The sequence below is a fragment of the Amblyraja radiata genome, chromosome 5 (assembly GCF_010909765.2).
Source record: "Amblyraja radiata isolate CabotCenter1 chromosome 5, sAmbRad1.1.pri, whole genome shotgun sequence".
Taxonomy (NCBI): domain Eukaryota; kingdom Metazoa; phylum Chordata; class Chondrichthyes; order Rajiformes; family Rajidae; genus Amblyraja; species Amblyraja radiata.
Genome location: NC_045960.1, coordinates 89,412,026 through 89,436,809, shown reverse-complemented (window position 1 = coordinate 89,436,809; position 24,784 = coordinate 89,412,026). Strand labels below are relative to the sequence as shown.

Here is a 24,784-nt window from a genome sequence, read left to right as displayed (position 1 = left end):
ACAGGCTAGATGCAGGAAGATTGTTCCCGATGTTGGGGAAGTCCAGGACAAGGGGTCACAGTTTAAGGATAATGGGGAAATCCTTTAGGACCCAGATGAGAAAAACATTTTTCACACAGAGTGATGAGTCTCTGGAACTCTCTGCCACAGAAGGTAGTTGAGGCCAGTTCATTGGCTATATTTAAGAGGGAGTTAGATGTGGCCCTTGTGGCTAAAGGGATCAGGGGGTATGGAGAGAAGGCAGGTACAGGATACCGAGTTGGATGATCAGCCATGATGATATTGAATGGCGGTGCAGGCTCAAAGGGCCGAATGGCCTACTCCTACACCTATTTTCTATGTTTCTAAATCTCCTTGATCCCTTCTCTGTAGAATTAACTTCATTCCTAATTCGTTGGTGTCCCAGAATTGGAACAAATCCAGTCAAATCCGTCACTTCAGCGGGTCCATCAGACGGCCATGGAGGCCAGGCCAATGGGTATTTTTAAAGCGGAGATTGATAAACCTTTGATTAGTACGGGTGTCAAAGGTTATGGGGAGGAGGCAGGAGAATTGGGTTGAGAGGGAAAGATACATCAGCCGTGATTGAATGGCAGTGTAGACTCAATGGGCCTAATTGTCAAATTCTGCTCCTATGACTTAAGAACATTGGAACTCCCTTCCCACGTGGTGTTAAATCAGTTTTCTCAACCTATATTCCATCCTCGAGCTTCACAATTTAAAACTCTTCCATCCTTCAGTCCCACACCTTTGTCCCACCATCTGCCTATCAATAGCCTCCTCGCCGGTATCCACCTATTACCTTCCAGGCTTTCTCCTGCCCTTCCTCGAGGGCGAGTCGAGAACCAGGGGCCACAGTCTTAGAATAAAGGGAAGGTCATTTAAGACTGAGGTGAGAAAAAACTTTTTCACCCAGAGAGTTGTGAATTTATGGAATTCCCTGCCACAGAGGGCAGTGGAGGCTAAATCACTGGATGGATTTAAGAGAGAGTTAGATTGAGCTCTAGGGGCTAGTGGAGTCAAGGCATATGGGGAGAAGGCAGGCACGGGTTATTGATAGGGGACGATCAGCCATGATCACAATGAATGGCGGTGCTGGCTCGAAGGGCCGAACGGCCTCCTCCTGCACCTATTTTCCATGTTTCTATGTTTCTTCCAGCTTCCTTCCCCCACCTCGCCAAACCAATCAGTCTGAAGAAGGGTCCCGACCCAAAATATCACCTGTTGCTGTTCTCCAGAGGTGCTACCTGAACCATTGGGTTACTGTGCATACAAGGAACTGCAGGTACTGACTTACAAAAAAGAAACAAAGTACTGAGGTAACAGGAGGGAAGTTCCTCCTCGTTTCTACAATTTTCTCAACCAATTTCTTTACTTTCAAAGGTTTCAGAATGGGCGTGAATGGGAGCAGTTATAGAGTGAGAACTGACACAAAGGATCATGCAGTGCAGACAGGAAAAAGTGACCAGTAGGTGTGGCTGGGTGTGTCCCCTATTCCCAGAGGTGAAAGAGTAAAAGAGAACAAAGAAACAATTTGAGCTAATATCGCAGATTAATGACTAATACAGACAGTGAAAACAAGATGGAGGCACAAAGGAACTGCAAATACTGGTTTACAAAAAAAGACACAGTGCTGGAGTAACTCAGCGGATAACATGGCATCTCTGGAGAACACAGATAGGTGACGTTTCAGGTTGGGAATCTTCTTCAGACTGATTGTAGCTGGAGGGGGGGTGGGGGAAAGACAACTGGAAAAGATGCGAGTGATAGGTGGATACAGGTGAGGGGAGTTCAATGGAAGGATGGGTGGGCCAAGGCCAGAGATGAGAGGAGACAAAAGGTTGGGAGTTAGGAAGAAAATAGGTGTAAAATTTCAAGTCAGAGGAAGGGAGATGAGGGAAGCAAAAGCCTGAAGAGAGAAAGAGAGATAGTGGGGAAGTCACTTGAAGTGGACAAAGTGCAAGTAAATTCCTGCTCCAAGACCGTTTGGGTCCCTGGCTGGTGAGAAGAGAACAAATAAGAACATAGAACAGTAGAGCACAGGAGTGGCCCCTTGCGCCCACAATGTTTGTGCTGAGCGTGATGCCTAGCTGAACCGATCTCATCTGTCTGCACATGATCCCTCTATTCCCTGCATTTCCATGTGCCGATCTAAAAGCCTCTTAAACACCACTCATATCTGTCTTCACCACCATTACTGGCAATACGTTCCAGGCCCCCACCGCCCAGCGTATAAAAATACTTGCCCCTCACATCTACATTAAACCTTCCTCCTCTTACCTTATAGCGATGCCATCTAGTGTGGCATATTTCCACTCACTCCGAGAAAAAGGTTCTGCCTGTCTACCCTATCTGTGCCTCTGATCATTTCATATTGAAGGGGCAAGGCTCGCCTGTGACCGCAGGGGAAAGTGGCTTTAAGGAAGGGATGGTTAGTGGGAATGGAGGAGTGGGTCAGGCGACAACAAAGAGAAGGGTTCCTGCAAAATGCTGAAAGAGATGGGGAAGATATGCCTGGTGGTGGAATCGCTTTCAAGGTGACGGAAATTGTGGAGAATGAACCTTTGAATGTGGAGGCAGGTGGGGTGGAACACGAAGACTAGAACTCCTTGCTCAGTTTTAGATTTCCAGCATCTAGAGACTTTTTTTAAAGTTAGGTTTTATAAAGGCTGGTGAGACAGTGTCTGGTGTACTGTGCTCAGTGGAATGTCATCAGTGTTGTACTCAAAGAGTGGACAAGATAAGGGGGTGATCTAATCCAAAATTTAGAATGATTGTAAGAAAGGAGCCATTTCCTCTGGTTGGGAATCGAGAACAAATGCAAATTTACAAGTTGTAAAACTTCACAACTCCTCCCCCCTTCTGTCATGGGGTAGGCCGAGACCGACTTCCCTCACCCCCCACCCCCCCCCCCCCTCCTCCCCAATCTTTGCACATCCCCCTAGACTTACCACTAATCACTTTAATATCATGTTTCTTGTATTTTGTTTTCATAACTGTTGGTAGATCAATTTCCACCTGGGATAAATATAGTTCTAGTGTATCATATCGTATCGTGCATCAGCCTTAAAATGGTAACGGCTGTTTAGATGCGAGTTTAGCAAACATCTGTTCATGCCAAGAGCCCTTGTCTTCAATGTGCCGCAGAAGCCTTATCTACTAAAATTTTCGAAAAGGGAGGTTGGCATATTTTTCTTTGAAGATGCGAGGGGTATGAATGAATGAGGGCAAATCATATCAATGAACCCTGATCTAATTGAAAGATGGAATAGACATGTTGAGCTAATCTTATTTATTTATCTATCTATGTATCTATCTATTTATTTATTTATTCCGTGTGGAAACAGGCCCTTCGGCCCAACTCGCCCTCACCGGCCAACAATGTCCCTGCTACACTAGTCCCACCTGCCTGCGCTTGGTCCATATCCCTCCAAACCTGTCCTATCCATGTACCTGTCTAACTGTTTCTTAAACAATGGGATAGTCCCAGCCTCAACTACCTCCTCTGGCAGCTTGTTCCATACACCTACCACCCTTTGTGTGAAAAAGTTACCCCTCGGATTCCCATTAAATCCTTTCCCCTTCACCTTGAACCTATGTCTTCTGGTCCTCGATTCCTCTACTCTGGGCAAAAACTGTGCATTTACCCAATCTATTCCTCTCTTGATTTTGTACACCTGAATAAGATCTCCTTTCATCTTCCTGCGCTCCATGGAATAGAGACACAGCCTATTCAACCTCTCCCTGTAGCTCACACCCCCTAGTCCTGGTAAATCTTTTCTGAACCCTTTCAAGCTTAACAATATATTTCCTATAGCATGGTACCCAGAACTGAACACAATATTCTAAATGCGGTCTCACCAACGTCTTATTCAACTGCAACATGACCACCAAACTTCTTTACTCAATACTCTGACTGATGAAGGCCAAAGTGCCGAAAGCCTTTTTGACCACCTTATCTACCTGCGACTCGACCTTCAAGGAATCATGCACCTGTACTCCTAGATCCCTCTGCTCTACAACACTACCCAGAGGCCTACCATTTACTGTGTAGGTCCTGCCCTTGTCCGACGTCCCAAAATGCAACACCTCACACTTCTCTGTATTAAATTCCATTAACCATTCCTCCGCCCACCTGACCAATTGATCCAGATCCTGCTGCAATCGTTCACAACCATCTTCACTATCTGCAAAATCACTAACTTTTGTATCATCAGCAAACTTGCTGATCTTGTTCTGTATGTTCTCATCCAAATCATTGATGTGGATGACAAACGTAACGGGCCCAGCACCGAACCCTGAGGCACACCACTAGTCACAGGCATCCAGTCCGAGAAGCAACCGTCCGCCATTATCTTCTGCTTCCTTCCATGGAGCCAATTTGCTAGCCATTCAGCTATCTCTCCTTGGATCCCATGCGATCTAACCTCCCAGAGCAGCCTTCCATGCTGAATCTTGTCGAACGCCTTACTGAAGTCCATGTACACAACATCTACAGCTCTGCCCTCATCAACTTTTTTGGTCATGTCTTCAAAAAAATCAATCAGATCTGTGAGACACGACTTCCCACGTACAAAACCATGCTGACTTTCCCTAATCAGCCCTTGCCCATCCAAATGCCTGTATATCCTATCCCTCAGAATACTCTCCAGTAACTTACCAACTACAGATGTTAAGCTCACCGGCCTATAGTTCCCAGCATTTTCCCTGCAACCCTTCTTGAAAAGAGGCACAACATTTGCCACCTTCCAGTCTTCTGGCACCTCTCCTGTATTTAAGGACGACTTGTAAATTTCAACCAGGGCTCCAGCAATTTCCTCTCTAGTTTCCCACAATGTCCTCAAATACATCTGATCAGGCCCTGGAGATTTGTCTACCTTCATACACGACAGTACCTTCAGTACTTCTTCGACAGTAACCCTGACGGTTCTCAAGACACTTCCACTGACTGCTCCAATTTCCTTTGTTCTACTGTCTTTCTCCTTGGTAAGTAGAGGAGAAATACTCATTTAGTACCTTGCCCATCTCCTGTGGCTCCACACAGAGGTGATCCCTTTGATTCCTGAGAGGTCCCACTCTCTCTAGTTACCCTTATCCCCCTTATGTATTTTTAAAATCTTTTGGGATTGCCCTTAATGCTACCTGCCAGAGCTATCTCCTGGCCCCTTTTTGCCCTTCTTATCTGCTTTTCTAGTTTACTCCTCAGTTCCCCAAACTCCTCCATGGATGTACTTGATCCCAGATGCCTATACCCGTCCCATGCATCCTTCTTGATTTTGACTAACGTCTCAATTTCCCTCGTCAGCCAAGCTTCCTTACGTTTGCCTGCTTTGCCCTTCACTCCAACGGGGACGTACACATCCTGAGCTTTCTTCAGTATACTTTTAAAAACATCCCACATGGCTGATGTTCCTTTCCCCTCTAATAACCAGTTCCAATCAACTTGAGTGAGACCTTCTCTCATACCCTCAAAGTTGGCCTTACTTAACGTGTGGACCCTCTCTGTCCTTATCCATAACTATCTTAAACCTAATCGAACTGTGGTCACTTGTCCCAAAAGGCTCCTCCACACACACTCCATTAACTTGCCCTTCCCAATTTCCCAATACTAGATCCAGCGTTGCCCTCTCGCATGCGGGGGCCTCTACATACAGCTTAAGAAAACTCTCCTGAACACTTTTGAGGAATTGCACCCCCATCTAAACCCTTCACACAATGATTTTCCCAGTCTATATTGGGAAAGTTAAAACCCTCTACTACAACAACCTTATTTGACCTGCAGCTGTCTGCAATCTCCCTGCACATTTGTTCTTCTAATTCCCGTTGACTATTCGGGGGTCTGTAGTACACCCCCAATAAGGTCATCATCCCTTTCTTGTTTCTCAGCTACACCCATATAGCCTCACTAGACGAACCGTCTGTAATGTCACCTCTGATCACAGCCGTGACATCCTCCTTAACACCTCCCCACCCCCCTCTTTTTCCCTTAATCCTGTCAATCTAGCAAATTTGAGGGGGTTACCCACCACTCATTGCAGTACATTCCAGTATGGTCCTCTAAACACCATACTAAAAGGGGTGTAATTCGCATAATATGCAAATTAGCATCAGCCATTAGAGAAAATTAATAATTCATAAATTCAGGAACATAACAACTTGTCTAACTGGTAGCAGTGAACCAGTTACAATGAGAAAAAGTGTGATGGCACCGATGTCTATCCAGTAAAAACGACACCATACCGTCTTACATTCATGTGGGGAAAGATGAATGGTCTACGTTAGTTGCAGGCAGAATAGCATATGCTCAGGATCTGATTGCAATTGATGCAGTGTATCATCAAAGCTGTAATGTAAACTTCAGGACTGGAAAACAAATTCCTCAGCAACATTCTTCTAGACTAGGTAATATTGCAAAGAAACAAAGGCTTGGGAGACTGAAAGATGTAGAAAGACATGAAGCATTCCTGTGGGTTGCAAAGTACCTCGAGGAAAATGATGATGAACAAATTATAATAACAGAATTGATTGAGAAAATGGTGACCTGTCTTAAAGGTTTAGAGGTTGCAGCTTATGGCTTTACACATACGAAAAGTAAGCTGGTGGAACATTTCACTGACAACATCATAATCACCGAGCTGAATGGGAAGCCAAATGTTGTAACTTTTAGACAAACAGCAGCAAATATTCTCCATGACTTTTACCAGGAGCAGAAAAAAAGAGGAACCCCATATGGAGAAGATACGAATAATAAACACAAGCTTATCAAGGGTGACATAAAGGCAGTTGACTCTCCTAATGGTGTATATCCAACCAGAGAACGGATGACATCAACAGAAGCAGCTATGAAGTTCATTCCACAGTGACTACTGACGCTGTTGCAAGGTTTGTTCGATGGCAGAAATACTGATCTGAAGGTAGCATCAATTGGACAAGCTATAATGCAAGCGACCAGGCCACGAGCTATTTCAGATTCAGACCTGGAAAGAGATGACTGGACAATTGAAACCAGAAGAATGGGGATGGAAGATCACAGATGGTCAATTAATGCCAGTACAGACGCATCTCCCCGCTGCTCCAGAGAAGTTGACCAAAATATGCAGGTGTATCTGCAAGACTGGATGCAGCACCAGAAGATGCACTGCAAGAGTATTCCCATTGACAGCACATGAATGTGTGGAGTGTGTAAAGGTCTAAGTTGTGGAAATTCATCTCAGGTGGAGAGAGATGACAATAGTGCTGCTGAGTGATGTTGCCTGAAATTTCACAAAGAACACTAGCCAAGTTATAGTTGTGAAAACAAATGTAAAATATGGCCATTCCCATCTTGATTGGGTGACACCACCTTAAATATTCCAGGTATTACTTCTTGCTGTTTTATCCAATTTTTCATGCTTGCTTTCTTATGTTTAGATGCCATTTTTTGTATCAGACACACAGATGCAAAGATATCAGATGATTTTTATTTTCTCTGATTGATAAAGCTAAATCATGCGTCATAATATTAACCTGTGAATATGTTAATCTTTTTCAGATTAAAACATGGTTTTGGATACTTGAATTGCTGCTTATATTACCAATGACACTGGAGAATATGAATTTTCTCTAATGGCAAAAAGTTAATTTGCATATTATGTAAATTGCACACTTTCCCATGTGAGGATTTTTTAGGACTTTTAGTATGGTGTTTAGGAGACCATACTGTAATTCACTGCAGTAAAATAAATTAGTTTGCAATTAGTGGTGGGTGAAGGTACTACTTTGACTAGACTACCTCACCCGTCTCTCCTGAAGCTCCTGTACCCCGGAACATTGAGCTGCCAGTCCTGCCCCTCACTTAACCGGGGTTTGGTCATGGCTTCATCGTCCCAGTCACTCGTACCTATCTATCTATGCCCCGAGCTCATCTGCCTTGCCCGTTAGGCTCCATTGCATTAAAATACGTGCAGCTCAAACCAACCCTCCTTCCTCGCTCTCTGCCTTTCACCTGCCTATTCTGTCCACTAACTTTTCCCACACCACCCTCCACACCTACTTCTAGCCTCTCACGTGCCTCTGTCCTACACAAGATCCCACCCCCCTGCCAAGCTAGTTTAAACCCGCCCATGTAGCAATAGCAAACCTTCACACTAGGATGTTGGTCTCCCTCCAGTTTAGGTGCAACCCGTCCCTTTTATACTGGTCACCCCTACCCCGGAAGAGATCCCAATTATCTAGAACTCTTAATCCCTGCCCCCGGAACCAACTCCTCAGCCACACATTCATTTCCCCTATCTTCCTATTCCAACCTTCACTAGCACAAGGTACTTGAAGCAATCCTGAGATCATTACCTTGCAGGTCCTGCTTTGCAATCTTCTGCCCAATCCCATAAACTCTTGTTGCAGAACCTCCTTCCTCTTCCCATTTACATCATTTGTGCCAACATGCACAACAACCTCCGGCTGCTCCCCTTCGCTCTCGAGGATGCCGTGCAGTAGCTCCGAGACGTCCTGGACCCTGGCACCAGGGAGGCAACACACCATCCTGGACTCCGCTGCAGAATCTCCCATCTGCACCACTACGGCTCTGCCTGACGTCACTCTTCCCCGTTGAGCCTCGACACCAGGGTTGGAATCACAGCCCTAGCTACCACTCAATCTTGTTGTGTCGCCCGTTCCCAAGAGGGTGTACCGGTTTTCAGTAGGTACCGCCACCGGAGTCTCCTGCACTTCACGTTTACTCCTCTTTCTCAGTCACCCACCTTCGCTCTTCCTGTATCCTTGGTACGACAACCTCACTGTAGATTTTGTCCAGGAAACTCTCGTTTTCCTAGATGGCCCTGAGGTCATCCAACTGCTGCTCCAGTTCCCCAACACGTTTATTCAGGAGCTGCACCTGGACATAATTTCTGCAGGTGTAGTTTCCAGAAGCATCAGCAGTGTCCTTGACTCTGTGGAGTTTGTATGTTCTCTCTGTGACTGCGTGGTTTTTCTCCGGTTTCCTCCCACATTCCAAGGACGTGCAAGTTTGTAGGTTAATCGGCTTCTGTAAATTTCCCCTAGTGTGTAAGATGCAAAAATGGGATAACCTAAACTTAGTGTATGGGGGATCGATGGTTGGCATGGACTTGGTGGACCAAAGGGCCTGTTTCCACGCAAGTGTCCAGTGCCCGTACTACCCAACCTACCAGGGCAGAAGCAGCAGGCATATGGGAACATCACAACCTCCCTTTCAAGTCACACATCATCATCATTTTGGGCATGTTGCATTTCTAATGAACAATGAGTCATAAACACGTGGCCAAAAGGCTGAAGCGTGATTACCGTACTCCTCTTCTTTAATGTCCTCTATATACTCACCAGAGAGACCGAGGGCCAAAGATTTGGTTCAAGAATCACGTGGGCAGCCCAATGATTGGCAGCTCTCACACTTTACACAATAGCTTTTCACTGTACCTCGGTACACATGACAATAAACTAGTTTGTACAGTGTTTCAGAGCCACTGTTCCATCGACGCGTGGGAAATAAAATTGTGGACCGACTAATTTGTACCCGGACACTCCCAAGCAAGAAACTCTTACCATGAGCCTCTGGAGGTGAACCCCCTGCTTCTCACACATGGTGGTGAAGTGTTTGAAGTTGAAGTCATCGAGCACAATGTAGACTGGAACACCTTTGGCAGCCGCATCCTGCACTTCCTTGAAGATGTCTACATCAGTAAACATATCCATAACTATTGCAACGACCTGTTCAGAAAACAAACAAAAAATTCCAGGAATCTCGTTAGTCTTTGGCACTGAAACTCAATTATTACCTCAATTTTCCAATTATATCCTTCTATAAAAAACAGGAATAATAGGGTTTGCCTGAAATTATGAATGGGAGCAATATATCTTATCCCAGGCAAAGTCTGTTCCAACGAGCATAGAGGTAGTGACTGATACAACTGAAGTTTCGTAACAACTTAATGAGTGTCTTCTCCAAATCACCCGTGGAAAAGATAACATACAATTTATTACGAGTCAAGAGTGTTTTATTGTCATATGTCCCAGATAGAACAATGAAATTCTTCCTTGCTGCAGCACAGCACAATATGTAAACAAGTACACTGTAAACAATATATATAGTATATTTTATACAATAGTAGTGCAATAATAAGTCTGCTTATTTGTTGTTGTGTTTAATAGCCTGATGACTGTAGGGAAAAAGCTGTTCCTGAATCTGGACGTTACAGTTTTCAGGCTCCTGTACCTTCTTCCCGATGGCAGGGGTGAAATGAGTGTGTGGCCAGGATGGTGTGTGTCTCTGATGATGCTGGCAGCCTTTTTGAGGCAGCGACTCCGATAAAACCCTTCAATGGTGGAGAGGTCAGAGCCGGTGATGGACTGGGTAGTGTTCACCATTTTTTGTAGTCTTTTCTGCTCCTGTGCGTTCAAGTTACTGAACCAGGCCGTGATGCAACCAGTCAATATGCTCTCTACTGTACACCTGTAGAAGTTCAAGAGAATCTTCTCTAACATACCGAATCTCTGTAATCTTCTCAGGCTTTATTTATAATTATTTATTAGTGTGCTGGATCCAGGAAAGATCTTTGGAAATATGCACGCACAGGAATTTAAAGTTTTTAACTCTCTCCACCATCGAAGAAATTTATCGGAGTCACTGCCTCAAAAAGGCAGTCAGCATCATTGGTATAATTGATATAAACAGGATTGTGGGTCCTCATCCTTCAACAATCAGTTCATTGGTTTTACTGATATTGAGCCAGGTTGTTGTGCTCCCACTATTTGGTCAATCAGTCGATCTCACTTCTATACTCTGACTCATCATTATTTGTAATTCATCCAACAACGGTGGTGTCGTCGGCAAAGTTGAAGATGGAGTTCGCACTGGGTCCGGCTACACAGTCATGAGTGTAGAGTGAGTGGTGCAACTGATTGTTCATGAAGAAGTATTTTTGCCAATTCGAACAGACTGTGGTCTGTGCATGGGGAAGTCAAGGATCCAATCACAGAGGGATGCGCAGTGACCCAGTTCCGTGAGCTTGGTAACCAGCTTTTTTTTTATTTTTAATCAAAAAATCAAAATGTATTCAATTGTTAAAAATAATATTTACAACACAATAAAACAAAACAGAACCCACCACCATAATAGAAGACAAACAAATATACTAAATAAACTACTATACATAACTATGTTATGCCCTTGTCTCACTTAGGAAACCTGAACGGAAACCTCTGGGGACCTTGCCTGCGACCCAAGGTTTCCATGAGTCACCAGAGGTTTTGGTCACTCGCTTGGAAAGCCTCGACCGAAGCGTGAGCTGCATCTACTGACCAAAGATCCTATAGGATCTTTGCTACCGACCGCACACACACACACGCACATCGCGAAGATGGGGGCCATGGAGAGCGGAGGAGCGCTTTCTGCGCGATGAAGTGGAAGGTAAACGGCTGCCACAGAGCACGGTGAGTCCTTTAGAACGCGGGAGGGGGAAGAGAAGGGGGGAAGAGAAGGGGGGGAAGAGAAGGGGGGGAAGAGAAGGGGGGGAAGAGAAGGGGGGAAGAGAAGGGGGGAAGAGAAGGGGGGAAGAGAAGGGGGAAGAGAAGGGGGGAAGAGAAGGGGGGGAAGAGATGGGGGGAAGAGATGGGGGGGAAGAGATGGGGGGGAAGAGAAGGGGGGGAAGAGAAGGGGGGGAAGAGAAGGGGGAAGAGAAGGGGGGGAAGAGAAGGGGGGGAAGAGAAGGGGGGGAAGAGAAGGGGGGGAAGAGAAGGGGGGGAAGAGAAGGGGGGGAAGAGAAGGAGGGGAAGAGAAGGAGGGGAAGAGAAGGAGGGGAAGAGAAGGAGGGGAAGAGAAGGAGGGGAAGAGAAGGAGGGGAAGAGAAGGAGGGGAAGAGAAGTGGGGAGAGAAGTGGGGAGAGAAGTGTGGAGAGAAGTGGAGAGAAGTGGAGAGAAGTGGAGAGAAGTGGAGAGAAGTGGCGAGAAGTGGGGGGGAAGAGAAGTGGGGGGGAAGAGAAGTGGGGGGGAAGAGAAGTGGGGGGAAGAGAAGTGGGGGGAAGGAGTGGCGACAGTTTAAAGAAGTTTAATAAAATTAGTGGGCATTTTACCTTCTGGTGGGTCCTTCTAGGTCGTGAAACTCCAATGAGCCAATCAAAATGGCCAGTCAGCGAAGGAGATGGCCTTCGACTGCCTGTAAGTAAATAGTGACCCCACTCCACTGGCTTCGGCCAAACGACAACCGATATTTAGTCGAGGCCGGTTTTGATTCTGTTGAAATAATCGAAGGAACATAGAAGAAGCCTCGACCACGCGGAAACCACTTTCGACCATTAGGGAGAGTGACCGAAACCTCCAGGAACCTCATGGAAACCTTGGGTGGGGCGCAAGGTTCAAGTTTCCTAAGTGGGACAGGGGCATAACAATCCTTGTCAAGGATGCATTCAACCCCCCGTGATGCCCAGCAGACCCGGAAATCTCACAGACGTTACCCTGGATGGTAATCAGCCTCTTTTTTTTTTAATCAAAAAAATGTATTCAATTATTTAAATATTTACAAGACAATAAAACAAATCAGAACCCACCACCAAAATACAAGACAAACAAATATACTAAACAAACTACTATACAACTATGTTACAATCCTTGTCAAGGATGCAATCAACCCCCCACGATGCCTAGTGGTCCTGGAAATCTCCCAGGGCACCCATGGACAGCACGTAATCCCTCTCTAACACCATCTGAGCATGGACGTAACTCTGGAAAAGGGGCTGGCACCTGTCTCGGGCAGAGCCCGCCTCCATCTGGTGCCGTGACGGGTTGCTCCAGCCAGGCCCAGGAGCAACCCAACCAGGACATCCTCGGCCCTACCCTGTCCCCTACGCACAGGGTGTCCAAAGATGAGGATGGTGTATGAGAAATGCAGCCAGAAGGCAAGGAACAGCCCCGTTAGATAGTGGAACAGGGGCTGCAGCCTCACTCACTCCATATACAAGTCAAGTCAAGTCAAGTTTATTTGTCACATACACATACGAGATGTGCAGTGAAATGAAAGTGGCAATGCTCGCGGACTTTTGTGCAAAAGACAACCAACCAAACAAACTATAAACACAATCATAACACACATATTCTTTTACATAATAGATAATGGAAGGAAAAACGTTCAGTAGTTAGTCCCTGGTGAGATAGGCGTTTACAGCCCGAATGGCCTCTGGGAAGAAACTCCTTCTCAACCTCTCCGTTCTCACCGCATGGCAACAGAGGCGTTTGCCTGACCGTAGCAGCTGGAACAGTCCGTTGCAGGGGTGGAAGGGGTCTCTCATGATATTGTTGGCTCTGGAGTTGCACCTCCTGATGTATAGTTCCTGCAGGGGGGCAAGTGAAGTTCCCATAGTGCGTTCGGCCGAACGCACTACTCTCTGCAGAGCCTTCTTGTCCTTGGCAGAGCAATTCCCAAACCAGATGGTAATGTTCCCGGACAAGATGCTTTCCACAGCCGCTGTGTAGATGCACTGGAGGATCCTCGGAGACACTCTGAATGTCCTCAATTGCCTGAGGTGGTAAAGACGCTGCCTTGCCTTACTCACAAGTGCTGAGGCATGTGATGCCCATGTCATATCCTCGGAGATGTGGACTCCCAGATATTTAAAACAGTTCACCCTATCCACAGGATCCCCATTTATCCTCAATGGAGTGTACGTCCTCAGATGATGTGCCCTACTAAAGTCCATGATCAGCTCCTTCGTTTTTTTGATGTTCAAGAGGAGGCTGTTGTCCTGACACCAGAGTGCTAGATCAGCCACCTCCTCCCGGTAGGCCTTCTCCTCGTTGTCTGAGATCAGGCCCACCACCACAGTGTCATCAGCAAACTTGATTATTGAGTTGGAGCTGAACCTAGCCACACAATCATGTGTGTACAGGGAGTACAATATGGGGCTGAGGACGCAACCCTGGGGCGATCCTGTGCTCAGGGTGAGGGACTTCGATGTATTCCCTCCCATCTTGACTACCTGGGGCCTGGCGGTGAGAAAGTCCAGGACCCAGGCACACAGGGAGGTGTTGAGCCCCAATTCCATTAGCTTCCCGGCCAGTCTGGTGGGGACTATCGTGTTGAAGGCTGAACTGTAGTCTATGAACAGCATCCTCACGTAGCCCCCCTTCTGGCTGTCCAGATGGGAGAGAGCGGTGTGCAAGACCTGGGAGACCGCATCGTCCGTGGATCTGTTCGGACGGTATGCGAACTGCAACAGGTCCATGTTCCGAGGGAGGAAGGCGCAGATGTGTTTCTTCACCAGCCTCTCAAAGCATTTCATGACTACCGAGGTAAGGGCCACCGGACGGTAGTCATTCAGACAGGTTGGGGAGGCATTTTTTGGTACCGGTACAATGATGGATTTTTTGAAGCAGGCAGGGACCACGGACTTGTCCAGGGAGAGGTTGAATAATGTAGTGAGCACTGGAGCTAGCTGCGTAGCACAGGACTTGAGTACTCGCCCCGAGATGCCATCGGGGCCTGCAGCTTTTCTCGTGTTCACCCGTGTCAGAGCCCTCCTCACGTCGTGCTCGGACAGCGAGAATGTTGCACATTCCTCCCTTCAGCTTCGGTAGCCAGCCCACTGGCGGTATTGTCGATAGTCGGCAGACCTGGAGTGGTGTTGCCCCTCTCGAAACGAGCGTAAAAGGAGTTCAGGTCATCAGCTAGGGAGGTGCCGGCACTTGCGGATGAGGGAGGGGTGCTCCGGTAGTTGGTTACAATCTGTGGCCCTTGCCACATTTACTACACATGGTAAATAGACTCTTCCAGCCCACAAAAGTGGTGGACCGCTGGCGAGTCTGTGAACCACGAGAGAAACAGGTTGCAGGGGACTTCTTGGTGCAGTACCCTCCACCCCAAGTCCCCAATGTGGAGGGGGGAATCCCTGCGTAGAGGGACCCCCACTGGAGGGCCCGCTCACGACCGGAAGGCAACATCGACCGCCACTTAGTGGCCGGATGATGTAGCCTCCATATCTGCCTCCACTACCACCCCTGGCAGTTTGTTCCAGGCACCCACCACAGTGTGATAAACATGCCCTGCACATCTCCTTTAAACTTTTCCACTCTGTCCTGAAAGTTATGCCCTTCAGTCCTTGACATTTTCACCCTGGGAAGAACCATGTCAACCCTATCTATGCCTCACATAATTTATATAATTCTATCAGGTCTCCCTCAACCACCGACGCTTCAGAGAAAACAATCCAAGTTTGTCCGACCCTTTTTTCATAGCCAATGTCCTCAAATTCACGCTGCCTCAACAAGGCTACTAGCATTATTAAGGATGAGACACATTCTGGACGCTCTCTCTTCTCCCATCTCCCATCAGGCAAATGGTATAGAAATGTGAAAACATTCACCTCTAGGTTCGGGGACAATTTTTTCCCCAGCTATTACCTGGCAACTGAACCATCCTATCACCAACGAGAGTGCCATCCGGAGCTTCCATCTATCTCATTGGCGACCGTCAGACTATCTTTAATTGGACTTTACTGGACTTTCCCTATATACTGGGTCTGTACACTGTGGGCAGCTTGAATTGTAATCAATCAGTCTTTCTGCTGACTGTATAGCAAGAAACAAAAAAGCATTTCACTGTACCTCAGTACACTGGATAATAAACTAATCTAAACTAAACAGGCAGCATTCCGGTAAACCTTTTCTGCACCCTCTCCAAAGTATTTACATCATCCACAACAAATAATATCCACTACAAAAGCCTTTTGCTGTAAGTAGGTACATGTGACCAGAAACTAAACTGAACTGTACATCCTTCCTGTAATGGGGAGACCAGAACTGGACACAATATTTTCATTATCCCTTTTTTGTGCAACTCTCGTCAACTTGCATCTTCTTCATTTGCCTTTGGTCAGGAGGGCATTGTTCTAATCTTTCTGCAACCTGATCGCTGTACATTGTGTCTCAGAGATGGGAGACACCTGCAGGATGTTACGTCACAAAGAACTAGTTTAGCTAGAAAGAGGCAATGTGGGTGGGGCACTATGTGGGAGCTGGATTCAGAGTGAATCCAGCCTTGAGGAAAGTATCAGTTTAGATTTGTTTAGATATACAATGCGTAAATAGGCCCTTCAGCCCACCGAGTCTGTGGCTGTGCCCTTCGGCTGACCGAGTCTGTGATCCTCACACCCCAGCACTACTCCTGTGCTCGAGGGACAATTTACAATCTTCACCAAAGCCAATTAACCTAAAAACCTGTATGTCTGAAGTGTGCGAGGATGGGAACCCATGGAAAGCCCACTCGGTCACGGGGAGAACATACAGACTCCGTACAGACAGCACCTATAGTCAGGACCGAACCCGTGTCTCTGGCACTGTACCTCTGCGCACCCTGCCGCCCCAAGTATTGAGCAAAAATCTGATTTTGAAACGTTGCATCTACAGTGTGCAGGAGCTGACTTCTCCCCTTTCAATGTGCTAGTGAAATACCTCCATAGCAGAGACATGGGCTTACTCACCACTCCAGAGGTAGGTGACAGTGAGGGTTTTGAAAGGCAGAGGGGAATGCAGTCTAGGTGGACAATATTATTTTGTGTCTCTCATTAGCTGAAATTCCAGCAGCCTGCTTGCGTCAACCCTCAAATAGACCACTTGCTGCCAAAACCTGCGGCAATAATTTGGACTCCAATCCAAATCTATTAGGGTTCTTAATTGTTAAATCAGAACAACACTGGGCAGACCATTGCTTATTGGAATTGGAGACAATATCAACCAGGCTGCTTTGGAATGTCCTTTTTCCTTTCAGGACTGTATACATGCAGGTTATTTTATTGTTTTTCACTTTCCTTTTTATATCATGTTGACCTTGCTGTTTCTTTGTCCAATTCTGAATGCCTGTTCTGCTGCATTCCCCTCCTTGGACCCAAGACAACCTTATCCCTACCTTCTGCATTGGGTTATAGGGTTGATGAAGTTATGGGAAAGAAAGGCACATCTTTACCTGGAGTGTAACTAACTTAAACTTCTTACTGATTACGTCATATTACAAACATAGCGAATATCTATACATAACTAAAACTCTCATCTTGTGCTCTTCTGGTTTGTGTTGTCTTTACATTTGCGCAAAAATGGTACCTGATGGTGCCACGATTTTTCACCACCTTGCTCACCATTCTCCTGTGCTGCACATGCAACAAGTTTTGTTCCGGTCGGTGGAATCTTACACAAGTTATTAAGGTTTAAAAATCATTAAAAAAACACAACGGGAACCTGTCAGCCACGCCTGCGCAGTTGGGGGCTATGCGCGAGTGGTGGAATATTGCGTTGGGGGACCATGCCACCCGTGTGACAATGGGACCCAACGGGTCCCACTTAGTCTAGTATATTTTAAACATGTTGCAATCTCTGCTTGTTACTTCATCATTGACGCCATCTACACTTCACACTACCCCTGAAAAGCAACCAACATAATCAAAGACTAGTCCACGCCGGTCATTTCCTCTTCTCCCTGCTTCTGTTGGGCAGAAGTATGAAAGTATGACCAGACACAGGAACAGCTTCTAAACAGTCCATCCATAAGCCAGGGTACTATCCAATTCATCTCAACCCCATTGTGGGTATTGGACTTTGGAACTGGAGTGTTATAAGCATGAGAAGTATATTCTGAGCTTTGTATATCCCCCTTTGCTCCATCTATTGCCCTTGTGTTTGATTTAATTGTATACATGTATTGCATTACCGGATCTGATTGGAAAGCATGTAAAACAAAGCTTTTCACTGTACCTCAGTACACATGACAATAATAAACCTAAACCATAATTCACCCATGCTTTGAAAATTACTCTGCTTTGTGTAATTACTGCTGACCTCAGATTATTTTCAATCACAGCCAAATCGTAACCACAACTTTATCAGAGCAGCCCTTTCTTGCCTTGTAATGACCCTGGCCTAAGAACTGGGGACAACACAGCAGTACAGCCACTGCCTCACAGTGCCAGAGACCAAGGGTTCTTCCCCAACACCTGGTCCTGCCTGTGTGGAGTTTGCACGTTCTCCCTGCGACCACGTGGGATTGTGGATGGGAATGTGGGGAGAATAAAGCAGGGTTAGAATAGGAGCAGGGTGACTCAAAGTCCAGGACAATATGGAAACCAATGCATGTGCATGTAGGAACCTCCTTGTAATAATGTGTCATAGGAATGAATGTCCTAGAGGTAATTCTATGCCATTGAGTGTGCAATAAGTCATAAAGATTGTGCTACATGATACAATTCCTAGGCCATTCTCTCTCATTCAGGAGTAATGTTTAATGGTATATAATTCCAATACCTGTCGTGCATTCTTGATGAGGTTCCTCACTATCTCCTTGACCGTGGGCGAATCTTCTCTTGGTGGATGGAAATGTAACTCAACTTTGGTTTGGGTCTCCAAGCATTTTACAACGTACGGCCATCCCATGTCTAAGTCGGGGACTTCTGTATCGGACTCAAGAGGCCAGTAAGTGCCAGAGGATGAGCCATCCGTATCTTCCTCGGAACTATTGAAGCTTGTTGGAGCCAACTTCCTGGCATTGTCCTTGATGAAATAAAGTTCCTCCTCAGCCAGGAATGAGCTCAGCCCTTCTTTTGCCAGAAATTCCTCATAGCCAGAAATATCTTCATCCACTAACTTGTCAATAGCCAAACGGTACCACTCTTTATAGTGCGGCTCAATATAATCCTTAGATTTGTATTCGTCTCCCAGGGAAGAGATGTGGGAAGATAAGTTCATGTTGACAGATTTTCACGTGGAATACCCAGGGTTGATTCAGTGCACCTACTGCGGGATGAAAAAATACAATTTTAGGATTCAGAATAACAGCAGAAAGTGCACACCAGTGAAGTCAATGGAAGCGTCTTACAAGGATAAACCCTTACAGAATTCCTTATGAAAAGAAGTTTGCTCCAGCTTGACTTGAAACTAATTGAAATTAATAGACTGTATCTCACTCTACCCTGACTCTCAGTCTGAAGAAGGATCTCGACCCGAAATGTCACCCATTCCTTCTATCCAGAGATGCTGCCTGTCCCGCTGAGTTACTCCAGCATTTTATGTCTATCTGAAATGAATAGACTGTAGTTAGAAGCCAAAAGATTTGAGCTTTTAAAATATTGGTTGATTTTAAGTACTTAAGGATTTAAGGGGTACTAGTCAAAGCATGTTTGTAGCTTCCATGCTATTTACAGTGTACTTGGAGTACAAGAAATACCATATCTATATACTTTTAAAACTGTGTGTGGGTGTACGGCATTTTGCCTTTGATTAGTTACTCCGCGAAAACCAGACGCAAAAACGCCGACACTTTTACCATTTCGTTAGTGATTTTACTTTTACATTCACACATCCACTCCTTAGTCAATTATTTCCCCAGATTTTGAGTAAAATTGATCACAAAACTCAAACTAAACTTAATTTTTAAGATCTAAACGGCTCTTATCAGCTGCAGCCCGGCTCTCCTCCACTCCCCCCTAACCCCCCTTCCCCCCCGCTCTAAGTACGCTCGCGCCATGCCTCCCGCATCTGGACTCCTACGCCCACCCGCCCGCTCCAACCCCCCGCTCGCTCAGAGCAGCCCATGCGCTCAGCTGCCGCCCGGCTCTCCTCCACTATCCCCCCCCCCCCGGCCCGGCTCTGTCTCGCTGTCTCACAGATCGGCTGTTCCCCCGCTGCTTTTCACTGTCCTCGCTGGCGGCCCGCAGGCTCACTCGGGATCACGCCCGCCCGCCCACTACACACTCATACCTTGGTCTAGTAACTTATAAAACTCTGATCTTGGATGTTCGCTTGTTTGCTTGAACTTTTTCTTTGATTCACATCTCCTCGAAAACCCGATGCGGTAACGGTGAAATCTTTACATATTCCAATAGACCTTTACCTCATGATTTCAAAAATCCCCTCATCTGTAAATTTGATTCGTTATTTCCCGAGTTTTTTACTAAAATTGTTCACCAATCTGACATATTTTTAAAATCTAACGAGCTGGATGACGTCACAATGGCTCCTCTCGCTCACAGGAGCCCTTCCAGCCGCCCTTCCCCCCCTTCCCGGGCTCTGGATTAAAGCAGTTGACGAGTTACGTTAACCCCCCAGACTCAGAGTTAATTTTTCACACCCCGACTCGCTGTCGACTAGCAATCGCCCGGCCGTCTGCAGCGCAGCGCCCAGCCCCGCCCACAGCCCAGCCGCTGAACACGTTGATCGCAGGTACACAGGGAATCCTGACGCCTTTTCCACACTGGTGATCCCACCTGGCGATCTCTGGCCATAACAGGGGACGACCTCCTCTCCGTCTCCCCCATTCGATCGTCTGTCACGCAGGTGGGTGCTCTTCCTCTCGCGGAAGCCACGATCGGTTGGCCCTCCACTGCTTTTGACCGTCTGCCCGCCTGCCCGCTCACAGCATCAGGGTCGCCCGCTCAAAAGGCACCTCAAATCGGAAACCCCAGCTCCAAAAGACAGCGGACACCCGGAAACCCCATCTCCAAAAGGCAGCAAGCTCCCCTGCCTCTGTGTCCCTCTCTGTACCTATGTCCCTCTCTGTGCCCTTCTCTGTGCCTCTGTGTCCTTCTCTCACTATCCCCTTCCCTCTCTAGCCGCACCTGCAGGTTGGGGGCTATACGTGAATGGATAGGATGGGGCATGGGGTAAAAGGAATGCAAGAATAATATTAATATAATATCAATGGGGGTGGTTAGTGTGTATGTATGTGTGTGTGTGTGTGTGTGTGTGTGTGTGTGTGTGTGTGTGTGTGTGTGTGTGTGTGTGCGTGCGTGTGTGTGCGTGTGTGTGACGCCGCAGGCCTCCCCCTCCCTGGGCGTTGAGGGGACGGGACCCAACGGGTTCCACTTGGTCTAGTTTCTTATTAAAATGTACAGTCAATGTCTATACCAGCCATAGCAGCACTGGATAAGTGGGCTGGACGGATATATAGATGGGTGGTGTGATGGCAGAGCCAGTGGAACTACTGCCTCACACCACCAGTGACTTGGGTTCAATCTTGATCTTGGCTGCGTGGAGTTTGCATGTTCTCCTTGTGATCTTGTGTAGCTTTAATTGGGCACTGTAAATTGTGCCTACTGTGTGGGTGAGTGGAACAACCTGGGTGGGGGCAGTGGGGTGGTATGAGTCAATGTGGGAAGAATAGGTTCAGGGAAATGAATGTGGTGGGAAGGGATTGCACTGTGAGCTGGCATGGACTCAGTGGGCCAAATGGCTTCCTTCCATGTTGCAGGGACATATGAAAAATAATTATTTTAGGTAGCCAAGAGTACATTAAAAAACAAAGTGCTATTAGAATACAAGACGAGGAAATCTAGCCAGGTCACAGCTAAAATACTGTATAATTCTGCGACGGCATCAGAGAGGATGTAAAGGAGATTATCACCTAGAATAATACAGCACGGGAATAGACACAAAATGCTGGAGTAACACAATGTGCCAGGCAGCATCTCTGGAGAACATGGATAGGTGATGTTTTGGGTCGGAACCCTTATTCAGACCCAGGCTCTTTGGCCCACAAGGTCCATGCTGAACATGAAGCCAAGTTAAACTAATCTCCCTAATCCCTCAATTATCTGCATTTACCTGGGTCTTTCCAAAAGTCTCTTAAACACTGTCATACCCGCCTCCTCCACCACCCCTAGCAGCGCCTTCCAGGCACACACCAGTCTCTGTAAAAAAACTTGTCCTGCACATATCTATTCATAGCAAAACAATTTGAGTATAGGAGCAGGGAGGTTCTACTGCAGTTGTACAGGGTCTTGGTGAGACCACACATGGAGTGTTGCGTACAGTTTTGGTCTCCTAATCTGAGGAAGGACATTCTTGCCATAGAAGGAGTACAGAGAAGGTTCACCAGACTGATTCCTGGGATGGCAGGACTTTCATATGAAGAAAGACTGCATAGACTCGGCTTGTACTCGCTAGAATTTAGAAGATTGAGGGGGGATCTTATAGAAACTTACAAAATTCTTAAGGGGTTGGACAGGCTAGATGCAGGAAGATTATTCCCGATGTTGGGGAAGTCCAGAACAAGGGGTCACATTTTAAGGATAAAGGGGAAATCTTTTAGGACCGAGATGAGAATAACATTTTTCACACAGAGAGTGGTGAATCTCTGGAATTCTCTGCCACAGAATGTAGTTGAGGCCAGTTCATCAGCTATATTTAAGAGGGAGTTAGATGTGGCTCTTGTGGCTAAAGGGATCAGGGGGTATGGAGAGAAAGCAGGTACAGGATACCAAGTTGGATGATCAGCCATGACCATATTGATTGGCAGTGCAGGCTCGAAGGGCCGAATGGCCTACTCCTGCACCTATTTTCTATGTTTCTAAATGTTCCCCCTGTCCTTAAAATCTATGCTTTCTCATATTTGACATTTCTACCCTGGGAAAATGTTCCAACTGTCTACCCTGTCCATATCTCCTATAATTTTATATGCTTCTATCAGGTCTCCTCATAACCTCTGGCAGCCCAATGCAAACTCTCCTTATCGGTAATTCCCTCTAATCCAGGCAGCATTCTGGTGAACCACTTCTGTATCCTCTCCACATCCTTCCTGTAATGGGGCGACCAGAACTGTACACAATAAAGAATGATGTTGCTAGGGCTGTAAACTTCAATGTGGGGAGCAACAAAGAAGGCTGGAAAGGGCTGTAATTTGTCACAAAGGCAAAACACTGCAGATGCTGGAAATCTGAAATAGGAACATAAGACACCAGAAATGCTTATCAAGTCAGGCAGTATGTGCAGAGGGAGAAACAGGGTTGGGGTTTCAGGTTGATGAACTTCCACGAGAAACATATTGAGTTGTAGACGTTCATGGGAACCTTGGTATAGTGAACCTGAGGAGCCTGTGGCCCAGGGCATAAAGTTAATTGTGAAGGGTGCGGAAGCTCTGGAAAGGAGTGATGTGAATCAAAAAATCGCTGCCTCAAGAAGTGGTGGAGGTCTCATTATATTTTAGCAATACATTGATCAATCAGAGCTGTAACTTTCATAAATTCAAACTGAGAGTTGGTAAATTAGTGCTACAAGTAGCCTGCAACTACAATGCCACAGGTTCAATCCCGACCTCCAGTGCTGTCTAAGTGGAGTTAACATATTCTCTCTGTGACTGTGTGCATTTTCTCCGGATGCTCCGGTTTCTTCCCATGTTCATGTTCATTTAAAATTAAAAGTTTTGTTTAATGATAAGGCATGAAAATAGGCCCTTCAACCCAGCGAGTGCACCACGATGGCTGCAGTCCTCTGCCATCCCAAGGACAAGTTGATTGGCATCCATCAATTACCAAGCAGCACAGCAGGGTGAAAGGAAAATCAAACCATGCTCATTTACAGTATAATTTGAATGGGGTGGCTGCAAAACAAAGTGTTTCCATCGCATCTCAGTAACAATAATCCAACACCAATATCAATCAGTGAGAAGTGAACAGGCTTGTGAAAAAAATGGTGTTATATAATTAGCTTGCGCCACAACTACAACGCTGTCTGGGTGGAGTTTGCATGGTCTCCCCGTGACTGCGGGGGTTTCCTCCGGGAACTCCGATTTCCACCGCATCTGTTCAGTATCCTCCTAGACCTGGTCAAGTTTAATTTACTTCCCCAAAAAAAACTTTCTGGGCCACAGAGCTCTACACATGAAGCAACAGAACTATGTCGAAACTATAAACACACATTAAAAGGAACATTTTCCGTATCGCCAGTTGCTCTATTATAGATCAGTGATTCCAAACAGCCCTCTTCTAAACAACTTGACGGCAACACAGTGGCAACGTCCAAGTAAAGAGTGGCTTCAGTAGCGGCAAGAAAGGCTGAGATCCGACTAGGCGATCCAATCTACCTACTTGCACCGACGCGCTGTCTTATTTCCGCCTTACACCCCCTGGCTAACGAGGTTAAAAAAAAATGTTTTTCCTTTAAACGAGTTTTCCTTAATCGCAGGGAGGTGGGAGAATTTAAGTCGCCGCGAGTTCCAGTGCAAAAGCGGCCGCGGCAGGTGAGAGATTTTGAAAAAGACAGTAATTGGGGATAGAGCGGAGTGGAGACACAGGAAACTGCAGATGCGGGAATCTTGGGCAAAACACAGAGTGCTGGAGTAACTCAACTGGCCAGGCATCATCGATGGAGGGGTAAAAAAGGTCCCACCGTTGTATTTCCATTCCTTCCACAGATGCTGCCAGACCCGTTGTGTTCTTCCAACACTGTGTTTGTGCCCGCTTCCAGCATGTGTAGTTTCTTGCATCTACTCCAGCGCTTTGTTTTGTTTTAATCAGCATTGACTTACTTTGTAAACACAGGCCCGGCGATAACTGGGGAACCTTTGCCCGATTCCCCCTCCTTGGAGAACCTCGCTCTGCGGGTACTTTCTCTGTAGCACCTTCCAAAATGAACGAGTGACTAACGAGGCGACGGGGGAAAGGTACTGGAGTTCTGGGCGTGGAAACCAGTTTCAACGTGCAACTTGTGCGTTAACCCGTCTGGCACTTGAAGTCGAGCCAGGAGTTATGTAAAACCTGTTCCATTCTGTGCACCACCCTTTCGCTTCAATCGAGCCAAGGGCTGGGAAGGATAGTTTCCAAACCGACCCCTGTTAACTCGAAATGCATTCTGCCGACAAAATCTACGGGGTGCTATTCCAGGTAATGTTTAACCAAGCAAACGTTTGATCACGTTTCACTTCCCAGCCAATTAGTGAGTCAAGAGTGTTTAATTGTGATGATCTTTATCGACCAGGGATCAATGATGCAGCAATTTATCAGGCCTGTAAACACAATAGCACAGG

The 24,784-nt window shown here is 46.5% G+C and overlaps 1 protein-coding gene across 2 annotated transcripts in view; it reads right to left on the bottom strand.

Moving 5' to 3' along the window:
* fam83b (family with sequence similarity 83 member B) overlaps positions 1-24,442 on the bottom strand; it is a 39,914-nt gene extending 15,472 nt beyond the window's left edge. The window contains exons 1-3 of one of the 2 annotated variants that reach the window (XM_033021702.1): positions 24,287-24,442; positions 18,292-18,780; positions 9,559-9,723 (exon numbers count right to left, since the gene is read on the bottom strand). In XM_033021702.1, coding sequence (XP_032877593.1) covers positions 9,559-9,723; positions 18,292-18,732 — 606 coding nt within the window. In that variant the 5' untranslated portion in view covers positions 18,733-18,780; positions 24,287-24,442. The remainder of the gene's footprint in view (positions 1-9,558; positions 9,724-18,291; positions 18,781-24,286) is intronic. The other variant, XM_033021703.1, reaches the window with a different exon arrangement.
* Positions 24,443-24,784: the final 342 nt, after the last annotated feature.